The 18,554-nt window shown below is 35.0% G+C and overlaps 2 protein-coding genes across 2 annotated transcripts; both read right to left on the bottom strand.

Annotated features, from left to right (window-relative positions):
• Positions 1-177: 177 nt before the first annotated feature.
• Positions 178-4,323, bottom strand: LOC115918430. Its single transcript, XM_030978193.1, has 3 exons — positions 4,038-4,323; positions 3,651-3,712; positions 178-2,128 (listed from the first exon to the last, which is right to left on the bottom strand). Exons 1-3 carry the CDS (start codon positions 4,162-4,164, stop codon positions 1,592-1,594), a joined length of 726 nt encoding a protein of 241 aa, XP_030834053.1. The 5' UTR covers positions 4,165-4,323; the 3' UTR covers positions 178-1,591.
• A 3,144-nt stretch (positions 4,324-7,467) lies between these two features.
• On the bottom strand, positions 7,468-12,191 carry LOC100891749. Its single transcript, XM_030978785.1, has 5 exons — positions 12,093-12,191; positions 11,211-11,549; positions 10,615-10,908; positions 9,712-9,732; positions 7,468-7,718 (listed from the first exon to the last, which is right to left on the bottom strand). Exons 2-5 carry the CDS (start codon positions 11,386-11,388, stop codon positions 7,468-7,470), a joined length of 744 nt encoding a protein of 247 aa, XP_030834645.1. The 5' UTR covers positions 11,389-11,549; positions 12,093-12,191.
• Between the last annotated feature and the right edge of the window lie 6,363 nt (positions 12,192-18,554).

The following is an 18,554-nucleotide window of genomic DNA, read 5'->3' as shown; positions in this document are numbered from 1 at the left end:
AAACAAAGAAATTCGTAAGGCCGGGAAGAATATCGGTATAGTGGGCTCTCGGTCTGATGGAACTTGAAAAAATAGCCTATGGGAAGGCCTTCAAGACCGTCATTGTGTGTGTAGTGAGCTGTCCGTGTAAATATAATAGTGCAACTACAAAAAAGTCGTCGAGGGGGGGGGGGGGGGGGGGTAACGAGATCGACATTGTCTGTCTGGTGAGCTGTCGGTCTTGTGAATCGTTAACTGATGATGTCAGAAGGTCTACCAAACCGACATTATCCAACTCATTGGGGAGTAAACACGACCGTGATGTGCCCAAAGACCACGGTGTTTTCACATACACAATCACCAGTCACATTGTTCTTACTCCCAATCGTACTCAATCAACCATTCTTTATTACTAGTAATGGTCGATCCAAGATAGTTACCAATGCATGTTGAAACGACAATATCTAACTAAAAGTGCTGATAGTTTTTGATAACACAGTATTTAGACATACTTAAAAGTTAACATTTACCTATATACTAAACTAATCATCTAGCATAATATACAATATTGTTCCATATAGGATTATATACAAAGTTTCATTATTATTCTATACTATAATCATAGAAACCTAATCTGAACTTTACTAAGAGCATAATAGGATATACATATACTTTCTTCACAAATAGATACAACCACTACAGTAATCAACTTTAATTGTATTCATCTTCAAATTACTTTATGATTTCTAAACTTGCGTTTTCAGCATGTGAGAAGCGATATCTTCTTGGATATGCAATTTTTACACTTTAATTTCTTAATAGATTCTTTTCGATCAATTCAATCAAAATAATTGTTATTTCCAAAACTCAATCAAAACATTGATGCTTACATAAAACTAATATTAAATTAATTTTACGATACAGCAATATATACAGCCATCAGTAAAAGCAAGACCTCAACAAACTGACAGAAAATACATTATGTTTAAAATCGGTCGGTTTGGAGTGGGGCTCACACACGCTCCGGCGATCAATATCCTATACTCTAACCGAATTCTTAACTTGAACCCTGAAGCAAACACCCAACCGTACACCTATATAAACCTAACCTTAAACTAAATTACAACCTAGCTGGGTCTAACACCGCGTTTAACAATTAAGTTCAACATTCAAAGTTTATTCGCTTGATAAAAAATAATGAACATGTACAATATTCAAGTATACGATGAAATCAAAAAAAAACAAACAATGCAATACAAAACAAAGCATTTTCAATTATTGTATAATTACAGAGTAGAAAAACAAAAAACGGGTGAGGAATCGCGTTAAATATTGAACGTCTTAGTTGTGCAGGAAAGGAAAACGTAGACCTGAAACTTTTATGTTGAAACCAGATTTTTGACAAAACGCTTAAAACCTAAGTCACACCGCCAAACCAACTCTAAACCGTTTTTTTTTTAAACCAGAGGGGTAATGTATTTTAGTGGTCGGTCTGTGTATGGTGTGACGGGGGTATATGGACCCGGGTTCAAGTTTAATTTCTAGTGGAATACGGGCCTATAAATAAAGCCCGGAAGCATTCGACGTCAAAGCATATGGTAAAAGCAAATATTTAAAGCCTTGTCTCCATAGGTATTGCTAGTCCGTCATCATTAGATAACAAAGTGATGTTTTCATAGTTCGGTTGATTAGTGGTAGCTGGGGACTGGTCTTCAGGAGCCTTCTTATCATCCTCTTTTTTCTCTTCAACCCCATCCGTCTCCCCCATAACACCCTCTTTATCCTCTTTAGTACCATCCTTTTCCTCCTTGACATCCTCTATCTCATTTTCCACACCATCTTCCTCATCCTTGACTCCTCCCTCTTCCCCTTTCTCCTCCTTTTCCTTGCCGGTTGCCATGGCTTCCATATCGAGAGAGGCGTAGACAGTCGGCTTCTCCGTCTGAATGGGAGGGGCATCAGGTGGATGGGCGTTGTCGTGTGAAACTTCGATATAGACCAACCCATCGTCATCCTTCTTGCGGGATCCCATGGCGTTCCTGTCTAGTGAGGCATACACCGTGGGCTCTTCCGTTCTTATGGGCGGGGCATCATCGGGATGGGCGTGGTCATGCACTATATCTACGTACACCAACCCGTCCTTATCCACCTGTCATTATATTGAAAGAAAATAAAAGTGTTGTTTACACACTTTTAAAACAATGTCGATGTAGGCATACAATATTTCATCAAACAACTATATTCAACGATTTATACACACCCTTGATCATGACTTCTCTTCGTGACATGCAGGATAATAGTGTGTTGCATGAACATAATCATATACAGTAGGCTTGCGGGTGCACCATGTGAGAGAGAGAGGGAGGATTGAGGAGTCCTACTGTACATCTACATCACCATGCAAGCCGATACGTACAAGCAGCATCGAACATAATCATGTATACAACATGATTCTTTCAAACGAAGTTGTTTTCGTTGTACAATCAACGATACATTATACTGTCCATTACTTTCAATATCAGTACTCTTCGTTTCTCCTCATGATAAATTAAGTTTGTTTATTCTGGAATAAGTGCGTGCAATGTTTGATTGGTCAACACAAATCAGTAATAATAACTCAGTCAAGCTCATGTTTCAGTGGTTATTGTAACTTAATAATGAGTACATAAAAGTGTCAACCACAAAGCCGTTTTAAAAGTATACAAAGTAGGAGAAAGTTTATACAGCATTGTGAGTGAATATTGTTTATTATAATTATAATGCTGTATTTATGATCAGTGTCAGTCATCAAGTGTTATAGCTTGATTAATCGCTCTTGAGCGATCACTCAAAACCAAATGTCAGTGTGGTAGATAATAATACTTAGAAAGGGTGTAGATCTGTTGGATTTATAAAGCAATATTGAGCAGTAATTTTCTTCCATGATCTTGATTTATTGAATGACTGCCACTCTACATTGCTATGGGTAAACGGCTTATAGACAAAAGAAATGTTCTTTGTGTGCATAAACGAAGAAGGCAAATTCCAAGCGTTTTGAGTGAAATTCCCAGAGAATTTTCAATTTTTACAAAAGATTATTACATGTATATACATTTCAATAGAAATCTGCAAATTACTAATATGATTATTAAGTTATATTAGGGCATTTTAAGTTTCCTATCAATCAATCGTCAAATTTATGAAATATTGAACTTTTACTTAGGCCGAATGACATAGAAAGTAATCATTGGGGATTCCGTAACAAAGCTATTCAAAATTTAATGTTTTATTAATTTGACGAACGGTTGATGGGAAACTAAACTTTTGTGAAAGTAACTCGTATTATTGTAAAGAATGTCATTAATTTGAAGTTTTATAATTAATGTCTATTATTCTATTTTCAAAATTCGAATTTCTCTGGTAATGTAATGTAATGCTTGGATTTGACCAGAAGTTAAAGTGGCATCGTAATTAGTAAGTATAACATGTTAAAATCGTATAATTATGAGCAGTATTTATTGAAGGCAAATTAAAAGGTGTCAAATAAAGATGCATTGAGATAAGCTTCAAGATAAACAAATCAAATGCTCTAAATATGAGAAGGGCCACATCTCGGCTACTGGTTAAATGGACATTCATAATGAGAATATAATTTGAGGTTTAGCTGTTTTTTCTTTAAATTTATTCTTTACCTTTCGAGAGTTGTCTTTATGGATTACTCGCACCAGAGTTTCATCATCTTCTTCGTATCCACCTATCCAAAAGAGAAATTATGATGATAATAATAAGGCTAGGGAGTAGTCATTTTTTTTTGGGGGGGGGGATTAACCCCCCCCCAACTCACCTGCATACGCGCCTGCGCCTGTATAAGTGAGCAATTTCGTCCTCGATATGTAGCATCAACAGCTTTCGTTGGTTAATGACAAAATACGAACAAAAAGAAACAAAAAATTGGGTGAGAGAAATTATTTACGTAACAGTTCAACGACTGACGCTCCTTATTACCATCTCTCTTTTATGTGGGATTGATGCAAAAGCATGAAGAGAAACGATTTACACAGAATAAGGTTTTCATTTACCTTTCTTTCCCAGACAAGCGATGCCTTTACAGATGAAATTCAGGAAGAGGAGGAGGGCAACAGAAGAAAGGAGAATGAAGACTGCTGCTCCCAAAACTGCCCCCATGACGATGCTGACGTGAGGCATATCCAATATACCACGGGTGGAGTTCAGAACTAGACAAATTGAAATAAAAGTTGGAAATATATATTGTAGAGACAATAAAGAATAAAGACGAAAAGGTGTTTTCAATTGTATGATTGCAACTTCGAACACTATGATAAAGAGTTAAAAAAACACATCCTATTTCAGTAGCTTTGAGCATCACATTTTGACATTTGCCTACATCGCAATGATGCATTACGTAATCCGATTTTAATTTAGATTGGCGATAAATATACTCTGTGACGAGGAATTATTGCATCTGTGTCATTGGTTATGGAAACAGAGAGCCAGAGGGATAATTAAGAACCACAGGGAGAAATAGAGTCAGAGAGAGAGAGAAAGAAGGGGGAAGATGCATAATCATGATAGATGGATGGATGGAGATAGAGAGAAAGAGAGAGAGAGAGAGAAGGGTTAGGGAGAGAGGAACGAGATAGATAAATATAGATAGACAGAGAGAAAGAGAGGAAGAGAGATATAAAGAAAGAGGAGGTAGAGAGATATTTAATGATAATGAGATACAGAGAGAGAGAGAGAGACGATAACTAGAACAGAAAATCAAAAGAAAAACTAAAAGAAAACAAAAGAACAAACGAAAAATATCCACTATACAAAATATAGAAAGACTTTGATGAATCATGAAGACAGAAATAATACAGTGAACTTTGATCAAATACGTAAAACGGAAAAATAATACCTTTATGCTTGTGTTGTATCAAATTCCGTGTTTTTATTGTCAAAAAAAATAAACCTACTTAAACATTGTATTTCCTTCCTGGTATTCGATCGGTAACATTGAACCCACACAATTCAAACTGTCTGATTTTCTGACGTCTCTCATTTTCTTGTTTTCAATTTATTTCATTCTTGTCATAATTATAGATACTCCGAAAAGTGTTATCTTAGGAAAAATATGATAAGCAAGACTAGATATACAATGTGTCATTCTTCACTTAGGTTTTCTGACGTAGTTTTCTCAAAATACATATCAGCATTTTTCACTATCCAAATATAACGATTCTGTATTTTGTATTTGTATATAAATTTTGTTAGTCACTCAGTAATCCAAACATAACATGTGAGGCAGCAAAATATTTCAGAAACCGGTACAAGGCTGCATCCCCGATACAAAAAAAAATTGTGATAAAAATGATAATGACAGAGGTCTAGATTCTTGTACACTACCCTGGTCAAATTAGCTACCCCCAAATGACTATACCTTGGACAACAACGTCAGGAGAACAACCCCATAGGAAAGATTATTACTGACTACCAGGCCTTAGGACAACTATAGCATCGTTACTATAACCCAAGACAGCTTATCCCTCAGGACAGTTTCCTTCCGACAACTGCACCTCTGAACAACAACCATGGACAGCAGTACTGCGCCCTTGGAAAGCTCCCTCCTTACAACTACGTCTTATTACTACCTCAAGCCAACAACCCCGGAAAATTATCACCTAGGACAGTTTCCTCCTTACAACTTCGCCTTAGGAAATCTACCTCAAGCCAATAACCCCGGGAAATTATCACCTAAGACAGCTTGATCCTAAAAAACTACGCCGTAAGACAACTTTCGCAAAAAACTATAAGACCGGACGACTATTCTTTAGGACAACTTTCTTGGGGCAATTTAGCCCGGACATTCACTCCTTAAATTCATTTACTCTATCGTTGTCAAGGTATTTGGGATGATTTTCAGGGCACTTTTCCGGGATAATTTTTCAATCTCACTTCTTTAAGATGTATATGAGACAACGACCATTGAGATGTGTGATGAATAAAGCCTTATAGCAATACACGAGAATAATGTTATGTATTTATGTACATTATATTTCAAGATGTGAACAATAATTGTCAAACACATCTTAAGCTTATGTTTTACGATACACAAGTATAATTACGTCTCTATTTTTAAAACCTTATTACAAATATCAATCTTAAACATAAGTAGAGAACTTGAAATAAACAATGACAATGACTTTCTATCAACATAACTATGTCAGATTTTAAGTACTTAATTAGTTTCCTCATCCCTCGATTGTTGAAAGCTCTCTTCACACAGACTTCGACGGGGTCTCGTATACCATTGTTTGGAATTGTAATGCTGTTATAAGGACAATAGTGTAAACTATATTTGTTTCGATGTGTAATTATAAGCTAAGATCAAAAGTAACTTTCGCAAACATAGAATGGCACTTGAAATACTTAAAGGGCAAGTCCACTCCAATTAATCACTTATTTTCAAAAGAAGCAGAAAAATTAGAAAACTAATCAAAAAAGTTTGAGCAAAATCGGATAACTAATAAGAAAGTTATGAATTTTTAATGCATGAAAACTTTGAAATTCACGAGACAAATAGACAATCACTCATGAGTCTGTGACGTAATTGCCTTATGCTATTCATTAATTGTTTTCTTTATATTAATACTATAAATTTCCCATTTCCCCCATAAAATCTTATTTCCTCACACCAGCATCCAAGTTATATTGATAGTAATATTTGTTTGTATGGATGCACTATTATTGAGTAATTTTTTCAGGTAGATCATGAACAGTGTGAATTTCGATAAACTATTTACACAAAAATCAATGATTATAAACAAACAATATCCAAAAATAGGATCAATTCTTCAAAGTTCCTGAAAGATTTTGTGAAATGTCATGCACGTAATTTTGATAAAAAACATATAACCTGGGCAGAGGCAAGGGGAAATTAAGTTTCTGAAACAGTGAAATTAATGGGATAATAATATATAAAGCAATTAATAAATAGTGAGGCAATGACGTCACAAACTGATAACCAAATTGGCAATTTGTGTAAATAGTGATTTCCATTGTTCCAAACTTTGTCATACTTTTTTCAAAAATTCATAACTTCCATATTAGTTATTCGATTTTACCTCAATTTTTGTTGCTCTGTTTCTCTTGTTTTCTGCATCTGTGGTGTGAAATAGCTCCAAATATTCCTACCCCTAACCTGCTCAAATGGTATTACGATCTTGATCTGACATGGCGCATGATTGAAAGTCCGCTCCAGTCGCAGACACAGTCCTATGTCAGCAAAATTACGACTTGTGTGCGTCAGTACTTACGGACTGGGTGAGACGGTCTACTGCAGAATCCTCGACCAGTCTACGATTCATGTCATATTCACTTTGTATGCAATCTCACTCTCACACCTTGGTGCGGTAAAGACCGTACCACTCACGTTCGTAGGCCTACATCAACAAAATGACACTGACGTTGACGCAGGAATGCGTCAGAAAAATGTTGATTTGTGAGTCAATACTTACTGACTGGTGGAGATGGTAGACTACGGAGTAGTCGACCACTGCTGATTAGCCCGTAGCCTGTGATGTCTGCTATCGAAAAGGTCGATCCAGGTTTACAGCAGCCATTTGAGCAGTTGTGTCTGATTTGGTCTCGTGTTTGAATAACGACGAAGCAGAGATCTGAAGGAACCGTCCTGTTCATATATGGCAGCTTTGTAATCTTCAACTTTTCTTTTTGTGGAGTGTATGTCATGAAAACACCTACATTAAATGAGAAGGGAATTAAATAGAATTGACAGAGGAAGTGGAAATAATCAGAAAAGAAATAAGAGAGAGGGAGAGATCGAGAGAGGGAGAGAGAGAGAGAAGGAGAGAGAGAGAGAGAGGGAGAAGGAGAGATAGAGGGAGAAGGGGAGAGAGGGAGAAGGAGAGAACGATAAATACACGCACACGCACATACACCCTTACCGCGACAACACCAACCCACTCTCATTCCACACCCAATAATACACGTTATGAAGTAAAGGATTGTTTAAGAGACAGAAACAAAAAATACACACTTGCAAAGGATACTACCTGGATTCTTATTCCTAATGATATAAACGCAGTAATCACAAATGCACGATACGCAATAATTTTATGCTGATCTAGTTTTAAGGGAAAAACAACTGTCTGTGACAAAAGTTGTTCGATATGGCACGTTTAAAAAACAAACTATATACATTTGGATAAAATCGCATTTTGAAATACTATTCAAATTTTTAACTGATTGATACGTTTCTCAAAGTAAAGTGAATCTTATATAAATTATGTATTTATGTATATTTATTGTTGTTGTTGAATGTGTGTTATGATCAAATAGATTACATCTGAAAAGGACAAAAAGGGATTCTTATTTTAGTTATTTAAACAAACTTTACTTTGGAACTAAAATTTTTCATGCCCAATTCGTAGTATTATAGCTATGTCATTCTTCTCAACTTCCAGATGGACAATAATTTTGGTTTCCATTTTAACAACTTTTGTTCCCCAAGAGATATGCCTGATATTATAAAAGATGCAGTGACGTATTATGGTGTCGTGGTCTAGCGCACACGTCACCAAATTGTGGATCGCATGGTTCGCGGTTCAAGTCCCCCGCGGCACTAATGTCCTTTGACAAGACTACATTTTCCTCTCCCCATCCAGGTGTAGTAAACGGGTACTTGTTAGCAATATTTTCCTTGAATGCTTTTAGTCACTCAGAGCAGCTGGGCTAAAGCCAGGATAATAGTACTACTTTGTAAGAGCATTGAGCATCATCAAGGATGGATACATGCGCAATGTAAATGGAGCTATTATAAACCATAGAGTTTGTCCACATTTCTTATACCCCGTTCAGACAAACTAAACTTTAGTAAGCGTGAAATCTATTGAAATCGTAATATTATTATTTATATGAATTTTCAAATCAATGATCATTAAGAATTAAATGAAGTTTGAATGTTAATACAAATACCATAGCAATTTTTTCCTTTATCGAATCGTAGACAGATTGTTTAGTGTGCAGGGGGTTTAAGAATTATGAAAATCAATTGAAAGACAGTGCCATTACAATACACTACATTAGTTTGAACCCGGCACAGTGACCAAAACCCGAGTGCAAGACCCTTTCGGAAGTGATCAAGGAAATATATGAACTAAATATATAAACGGAAATAAGCAATAGAAAACGATGAAATCAACTGCTATTTTAGTGTCTGTCTGACTTAGAGGAGTAACAGCTCTCTGAATACTCGAAATCGAAAGCTTTGAAAATTGGAAGTTGTCTTGACTTGAGTTGACTTGATGACACCATTTTATGTGGAGTACGCATATTCACAATTATATTTCATTAAGCCTAAATATAACGAGAGAAAGTTCAACAAATTGTGAAAAATGTTTTGAAGCCACATAGCTAGTATCATATACCACATGTGTAGTACCATTTGTGATCAGTGTTTTTTTCAATGCATGCGATTTTAAGCACGACTGAGACATGTTGTTAACATTCTAATGATCTCCTAAACAAAGACAAATTATGCTCACAGGTATGTATTAGCTCATAAATCTTTCTCAATAATCTGTTTATAGTTTCGTTTGCAATGAAATTGCATGACCAGAACAAAAATTTGTTTTCAAACGGAACCTTGGAAATTCAAGCAATTACTTAATATAGCTACAAGCAAGCAGTGAAAACATTGTTAGCGGTTAAAATAACAAGGAAATAACTTACCATAATATTCCGGTAAGGGTGCTGAAAATGAGACATGAAAGATTAAAAGAAATATATTAAAACAACTTCTACAGGCAAATGGATTATAAATCAAGAGGGTTTCTGCTTTTTTAGCTCATTTAATAAATGTTTGAATATCTTTATGTGACTAAGATGAAGACAATGGGTTAAAATATCGTGATTCAAAATCAAGAACCAAATGTATTAGAAATGTTCGAGATACTCATGGCATTGGAGAGAGAGAGAAAACAAAAAAACAGGGGGAGGGGGATTGAACATGAAAAATAAACAGATAACATTAGCTAAGTAAATAAATAGAAAGATAAACATAATGATAGAAAGGTAGAGAAAGAGAACCAGAGAGACAAAGATCTCACATTCAAAACAATCAGACAAGCATAATAGTAATTGCATTGTAGGCCTATTCGAAATCCTTCTCGAAAAAAAAACATCGGATTACATTTTGAAGTGAAATAGAAGAGAAGAACATAAAGTACCACCTAGCTTGAATTTGAGTATAACCAAACTCTAGACGAAATTATTTAAATTATCGAGAACCATTTTGTTGGTTGAACCATGGCGAGCAGATATACTTGTGTTGTATATAGTTACGGCAGCGGAAGTTGCTTCAGATTGATTAGTGATGTTATGGAGCCTCTAATCGTTCTCTCCTGTATAGATTGTACGTGGAAAGGAACTCTTCAGAGCTCCTGGGTTTAACCTATGACCACAAATATATCTCTCTATAATTATTTTTGTTTGTTATGTCCTACGAGAACACGAGAATTTGTTGACATTCAGATTCTGATTTCATTACTATATAGTTAAACTTGAATTTTGCTGAATGTAACATTAAAAAAATAATGACGAAATTTAAACAAGTTCAGAGCAATCTATACTTACGAGCAGTTGAAGATATATTAAAGGCAACCACATTTCCACCAACAAGCAAAGTCACGTTATACCACTGAAATGGATCCAATCCTGTCAGGTTGTAACTGGTTCCATTAAGGTCATCAGTTACCTCCCTGTAGTCTGGGCAGGTCAGATTTTTCGATGTCGTCACATTGTCAGAGTCCATAGTGCTGTTTAGACAGTATCTCAGTGTTATGTTGTCACGCTTAAGATCCCAGGAAATGAAGAGAGAGGACGAGGTTGCACTTTCCACCCTTATTTCGTCAGATTGGCCAGAGTCGTCTTAAAGAAAGATCATTATAATATAAAGATCCCTGGGTGATACCAGATTGACGATGTTTTTTGCAATGCCTTTACACAATTTAACATATCCTATTACATTTAATTCCATGTTATCATGAAACTCATTTTGATCATTCTTACAGGATACCTCACAACTGAGGATGGTGCATATTACTGTAGATAACACTTAAATCAACACATTGAAGGTAAACCGTAGAGGGGGGGGGGGGAGGCTACTATATACTATAATATACTCAACTAAAAAGAAATTGCTCATACATTTAGGCTTGAAAAATACTTACTCGAGACACGCAGTTGAATAGATGCATTTTTTGGTGTCCAAACATTTGCCACGGATGGAAATACATTGCATGTCAGATTCTGTCCATTATCCTGCGACCGTGGAGTGAACGAAAGCGAACTGGTTGCGTTGAATAGACTTGAACTGTTATCCAATGTAGTGTGAAGAGACGCGTTCATTGTGATGTTCTCATCAGGTCCGAGAAACCATTGGCCTACTCCATGGAGAAACCATTCAATGTTCGGTTCTGGGTAGACGTTGTAGATTGTGCATGTCAGGTTGGTAGGTCTCCCAGCTACCAAATTATCTTCGCCAGAAATTGTTGGCGGGCCAACAGGACCTAAAAATGAGACACAAGATTAAAGGAAACCTCAGTTACCCAAAGATCAAGATTAAGTGTGCCGAAAGATGACATTTATTCCTGCCTATTGATGTTCAATATTTGTAAAATTGTAAAAGAGATAAATTAATGAATATATTCTTTGCATAATGTAATGCCTTTCAGCATGGCATATGTTATAGGCGAAGCCATTTTCTTTATAATGTGACAACAAGGCGAACTCGTATGTACCATGAACTAAACTTTCGTTGGAAAGACTTTTAAATTCAATCAAAAAACATTTACTTTTAAATGAGGGAAATCATAACTGAGAATGTAAAATCTTTATTTGTAAAAAGTATGTTCAGGGAAACAATTGTAACTCACTTATTTAAGAGTACTCTTTAATTAAAAAATCCTGATTTGAAGAAATAAAATAAAGTACATTGCAGTTGAAACAAATCTTCACACCGGAAGAGCAACATATTCAACACAATGAGTTGTCGTACAAAAGATGATAGCATGTGATTGAAATACTTAATAACCACACACTTCGCTACTTACCGTGAACACAAAAGATGCTGTCACTAACATTAGATTTGCCTTCGGTACAGTTGAAAGCAGTCCACTGCTTGTCCTCAAGAGGTTTCGAAAAGCCTTTCAGGATCAGGTACCATGCAACATTCGTTATAAATGGTTCACTTTGACAGTTGACGTTCGAAGATTGGGACTGGTTTGGAGGAAGAATGATTCCCATGGTTTCATTCACTTCACAGTTAAGAGTGGCATCAACTGTGTAGAAAAAATGATAAATAGGAACAACAATAAGCTTTGAATTAGACAAGGATAGAGTCACGCCACAAACGAAAATTTAAAAGTATGTGTTCATGTTATAAGTCCTATATTATTGCTGTACGATTAGATAATCTCCGGTCACATTCCTAATGACATTAAAGGAAAAATGACATCAACATAATAAATATATAATGTTGACTAAAAAAAAATCCTTTCGTTTGTTAAGCTTAAAACCCACAAAACTAAATATAGCTTAATATGATAAACTTTTGTGCGGATTCCAGATAGAGTATTGCATACTTTCATCTGAAATACCATTCAATGTTTTGTTTAACTTTCAGATGACTATCTATAAAACAAAAGGTGTCCACTTTTGTTGTTAAAATGATTGTGAATAATCTAACCATTAAAAATAAATTCTAAATGTCGGTATCGTAGCATATTTTACATCCGTGACATTTATAAAGGACTTAATCAGTGAATCGACATAATCACTGACCATTTACACTTTAACATAAACAACATTCGGCTTAAACTTCAAGATATAAAGGACTATATGTTCGTGATACCGTCCGCAATAAAACTAATATAATTATGGCAGAGAGAATTAAAATTATACTTAAAAATTAAAAATCTAATGTAAGTGTATAAGCCTTACAAAGTGTCCCATCGTATTTTATACATAAAATGATTTGATAAATTACTAACCTGTTTTGTGGATGACGAAAATCAGAACGAGCTTGGTGAGAAATACAAATACAGAAGCCATTTCTAATCGTGAAAGGCAACGAAATGAAGGATTCAACAGCTATCAATCTCCTTTGATAATATCAAGGCACCAGTGCACTGCGAGTATCAGCAAATCTTCTTGCTTTACATCCATTGACACTACTAATCAAAATGAAGTAGCATGTTCTATGTCACGGTGTAGTTGTTGCCCGATCTTTGATGATGCACCCGACAGCAGTCTTGAGGTACAGTGATATACTATCGGAAGAACACTGACAGCGCTGAATGAGCCGATCGAATGACTACAAACAATTGTAACCAAATGAAATGCCATTAACGTGGCTAGTAATGATCAAATGATTGGCTCACAGCTGATCTTGACTCGTTTGTCTTGTGAAAGCCACGCCCATTGCCACAAATAGAAACTAAAGATGATATATCTTCTCAAACTTTGATATGATGAGGTACGTATGATGTTTATGACAATTTAAGTTTTCAGGATCTGCGTATGAGTCATTATTATTGTAAAAGCGATAGATATGAAACCCATCTATCATTCTATCATTAGCTCTAGACTTTCATGTCAAGCAAGATGGATGGAGAGTAAGAGAAAGAGAGAGAGAGAGAGAGAGGGGGAGCGAGAGAGAGAGAGAGAGAGAGAGAGAGAGAAAGAGAGAGGGGAGAGGGAGGGAAACAAAGAAGAGAGAGAGAGAAAGAGAAAGAGAGAGAGATTGAGAGAGAGAGAGAGAGAGAGAGAGAGTGTGTGTGTGTGCGCGCGTTTATATGGCTGGTATGGTTGCTTATGTGGGGTTAGTTCCGAATCTTGCCGATTTGATTTTGATCTCCTCCATATCAACGCAATGCGACTTTCCCCGACTTATTCATTGCCAGTCGAAGAGGGCATGATCCTTAAATTAGGACGCCAATACAGTGGATCCCGGAAAAATGAAACCGAGAATTATCGATGTTTTATCATAATTAATAAATGACACATATTTGTAAAGCTTAGATCCCCCTCTTCTTTTATTTGACCAGGGACTTGATAGAGAGGGACTGGAATCAAGCCGCTCTCCTTTGACCCCATGCTCCAAGCCGCCGAAAAGTTATACGCTAATCTGCAACTGTAGACCAGGTGGTGAGATAAAAGAGCCCGTGAAATTTCAGGATTTAGAATTCCTACATCAGAAAATGGTATCACAGCAACTGTTCGCTGTCCCTTTCAATGATTTCTCATTCATTGTTGAATGTGTAGAGAGAAGAACAAGCGGACACAAACTTATGTAATTACATCCTTTTTTAGCTTCAAAAATATAAAACAAACACGCGAAAACAATATCAAACTATCAATAAATATCAATAATACAACAGTTTACAGGATTGGTGATTTTGCATATATATCAAGAGGATTCAAGACGTATTTTAAATTCCCAGTTTAAATGTGACTGCCTCGTCTGAAAATTTTGTTTGAAGGAAAATGAATTCGAACGAGGGGAAAGTATGTCGAATGTTCATCCCTTAAATTGCATGTTCTTCATCCAAACTCAGGTGATACCAAATTTGAACGAGAGAAAATGCAACTGAATGACCTTTCCCTAATCGCTTGCTCCATATTTTAATTGACATGACTTGTTTCAAGAGCTTGTTGCATTAATGACGAATCTAAAAATGATTTCGTATTATATTTTGCCGTGGCGATTACAACTATCGTGAATTCAAATGATCGGATCTTGATATTGAATTGAATATACCAAATTACTCAACTTATAAAATAACAAAAATAACTAAATAAAGATTGACCTGGGGGTCTTTTACAAAGATACTAAGTTGAACTTATCTCTAAGTTGGACTTAACAATGATAGAAAGCCGTTAGCATCTTTGAAAATATCTGTAAAAGTTATTTTAAAAGGCATACAATGCTAATTCAAATCAATCATATTTTCTATTGTCATGGAGATTTCATGTTTTTGATGTGAAATTTATAAAAAGTCTAAAATACTTGAATTTTTGCTTTTGAATATATTTATTTTAAGGCTACAAATGGCTCTCCATAATGTTTTAGTCCAACTTAGAGTTAAGTTCGACTTAGGATCTTTGTGAAACACCCCCTGGATACATAACATTATTGTTAAATGCTAAACTTAAAACAAAAATTAGAACAAGACTTAGTGTTCTACATCCATATCCTTTATCTCTCTCTCTCTCTGTCTCTCCTCCTCAACCTTTATCTCTTTATAGACCCCAATGAAAAACAGCGATCATGCTGACAAGAGTGTTCCATCCAACAAATGGTGAATAAAAAACAACACTTTCTATCTTTTCGCTTCTAATATATGTATTTATTTGCCCGCGTTTCAGACATCCTGTTAGTTTATAGTGTAATGTGAAAGCCGAGACAGGGGTAATTGAGAAGTTTTACCCGTGCAATACCAAGTTATTGATATATATTGTAACTAGATATCATCACACAAGGTCCTTTTCACATAGAAGTCATACTTTCGTTTTTATTATATAGGCTCCCAGACATAGCTTTCAAATTGCCCCAATTACGGTTATGCAAATGTACGCTACAAAAACCTTCTCTTAATCTTTTATAAACTATTATTACGTAATAAATTATCAGTAACATCACGTTGTGCGTATTTGTTATAGTCTTTAATACAATACAAAAAACCACCAAGTACATTTATATAGGCTCCCAGACATAGCTTTCCAATTGCCCCAATTACGGTTATGCAAATGTACGCTACAAAAACCTTCTCTTATTTATTTATTAACTGTTATTACGTAATAAAATATCAGTAACATCACTGTTTTGCATATGCAATATTTCATTGATTGAATTGATATCGATAAATTCTTTAAAAAATAGGTTTTAATAGGCCTGGTCATGAATATAATGTCATGATCTTTTGACAAATCATCAGTAACAAAAGTAAATTTTAAAGTAGTTCTTCACATTAATCTATTATGATAAAAGAAACGATATCCAATACATAGTAATTTTTCTCTACCAAATGTTATTAGGCTTATAAACAACAAAAGGGTGATTCCCTTTTAGCGATTGTAATAGTTAGCTTACACGTAAAGATTTGCGATGTAAATGAAAAATAGAGAATATATACAAATATTGGGAGAAGCTATATATATATATGTACTACATTACGTTGCATATGTAACACAGTATATTAAAACTGTATAAAAAGAATATACAAATTAAAAAAAAGATTACTTAATATGGAACGTATTGCATAGAGAACATCAAAAGCATATAGTAAGAAAGTGAGAAGGAGAATCAGAGGGGAAAAGAGGGAGAGTTATAGAGAGAAACGAGAGAAAGAGATGGAGAGATAGAGAAAGAGGTAGCTCAGTGTTTATGAAAAGAAAGAAGAAAGGGGAAGTATTTGCGATAGCATGATTTAGCACTCTTGGCTAAATAAATTTAACCAAAATTTGTCTATATAATATCGCTATTGTCCCAGCTAGGTGGCTGGGATCGGACCATCGTACAGCATAAAAGATGTAGATGCATTGAAGTACCGCTGCACATCCGAACAAGGCTTAATTTCACATGTCCAGTGTAGACGCATAAAATGTTTCATCCAAGTCATTGAGAGACAGGTAATTCTGTGAAAATAAAAATCAAAAGTAAAAATTATAATGATAATAATAATACTATTTCCATTTATACCCCGCACACATCCACACAAAGGAATGCTTAAGGGGCCTACGAAGTAATATTATTACTCTGGTTTTTAGGAAAGCTGTTATTATGGAATAACTTTCTACCAGGTACCTTATTAGCTCTCACATTGTAATTTCGATGTTGAAAAATAAGAAAATAATTTTCCTTACGAGATGTTTTTTTCTTTCTTCACAAGATGTGTATAAAACAAAAACCATAAATATAGATGAAAATAAAACATACGAACATGACAGATATAGAAAATGAATTTAAACTAAAAACCGTAATAAATCATTAAATACGGAAAAAAGTTTATAGATCATGATTGGGTTAACGTTACTTTCAAACCTGTTGAATTGAGGTTACATGTAAAATGTATTATATTATTGAATGTTGAATTGTATATCTGATTTCTTGTCAAAATTACTGTTCAGATGAAAAATAAAAATAAAAACTGAAACTGAAACTGAAACGTAATAATACAAATGGATATGTAATAAGGAAACTTAAATCTGTATTAGACATGTTAGAAGAACGCAATTTGAGTCCATCTTACGTGAGTCTTTTCTAGAATCCTTTCCAAACTCTCGAGGATCTGATCAAAGTTACTCCGATTTGTAGCTTCCTTCTCCCAACAACCAGACATGATCGTATACCTGAAAGATAAGAAAGAGACAATCGTTAGAAAAGAAGTGAAATTAATCAAATACAAAGACAATCAAAAATCATGACGTATTTTAACGTTCATGTGCAACAGCATTTTCAATAGGAGTATTTTATTATTTTATTATTTCATACGCACACCCAGTCCGAGTTGTTTTACTTCACCATGAGTGTTGAGACCTATTATATTCATATTCAGATTAAGATTCGAAGGAACGATAGCAGAATCAAATTAAATCATATACCTTTTGTTGAAAAATATATTCGCATTGATACTAAACATTATTATGAAATCTAAGAACTTATTATAGCATCGACTGAGTCAAGTCAATAAAGACATTTATATAACAATCCGTATAAAACAAACTAAAGACTGCTTGAAAGGGTCTTATTTACACTTCTTGTCCACAATGACGAGGGCGTGGCATCCGGTAACCATTGGCAACCTCCGTTTGGACAGTGTCAAAGGTCATATTAGGGTATGGCCTCGCACCTTTAAGCATCAAAGAAAAATAACAAGTAAACCATTATATCCAATCTATCAATATGTGACGTCTAAAGGTTTGGAGAGGAATTAGATTCATCAGATGTAGAAGTTTCTATATCAACATTTGATAATACAGGCAGAATTAGTAGAAAGTTTTAGACCTAATTTTATTCATATCTGTGACATGTAATCGAATAAAATAGATGTCGTAAAAATATCGGTTGGTCTAATAAAGTAGAATAAATGGCTTGAATTCTCATCTCTAACATGCATCAAACAAGTATCAATCGTTATCTATTTTGAATATATTAAAGTCCAACGATATATGTTACTGTAGTTCATGACACCAAATGATCCACATGAAGTGGAAGGGTCGTGCTATCGTGGTCATTCTCTTGACTCTCAATCCAAGAGTTAAGGGTTCGAATCCCAATTCGGCAATAACGGCCTTTGGCAGGACACTTATCCATATTTGCCACTCTCTACCCACTCCACCTGGTATAATAATATTGCTAGGGTACTAATAATGACAGGGCCCTCAAGAAGAACACAATTGAAGCTGATGGGGCTTCCGTAACCAATTGAAATGATTATCATTATCATTATAAAATAATTTCAAACTCTTTAAGATGACACTTAAAATTACACGAAGATTGGTTTGTTTTTGTT

Source organism: Strongylocentrotus purpuratus, unplaced genomic scaffold (genome assembly GCF_000002235.5).
Source record: "Strongylocentrotus purpuratus isolate Spur 01 unplaced genomic scaffold, Spur_5.0 spur5_scaffold_1, whole genome shotgun sequence".
Taxonomy (NCBI): Eukaryota; Metazoa; Echinodermata; class Echinoidea; order Camarodonta; family Strongylocentrotidae; genus Strongylocentrotus; species Strongylocentrotus purpuratus.
The sequence above is the reverse complement of the archived record's forward strand: the minus strand, read 5'-3'. Positions and strand labels throughout refer to the sequence as shown.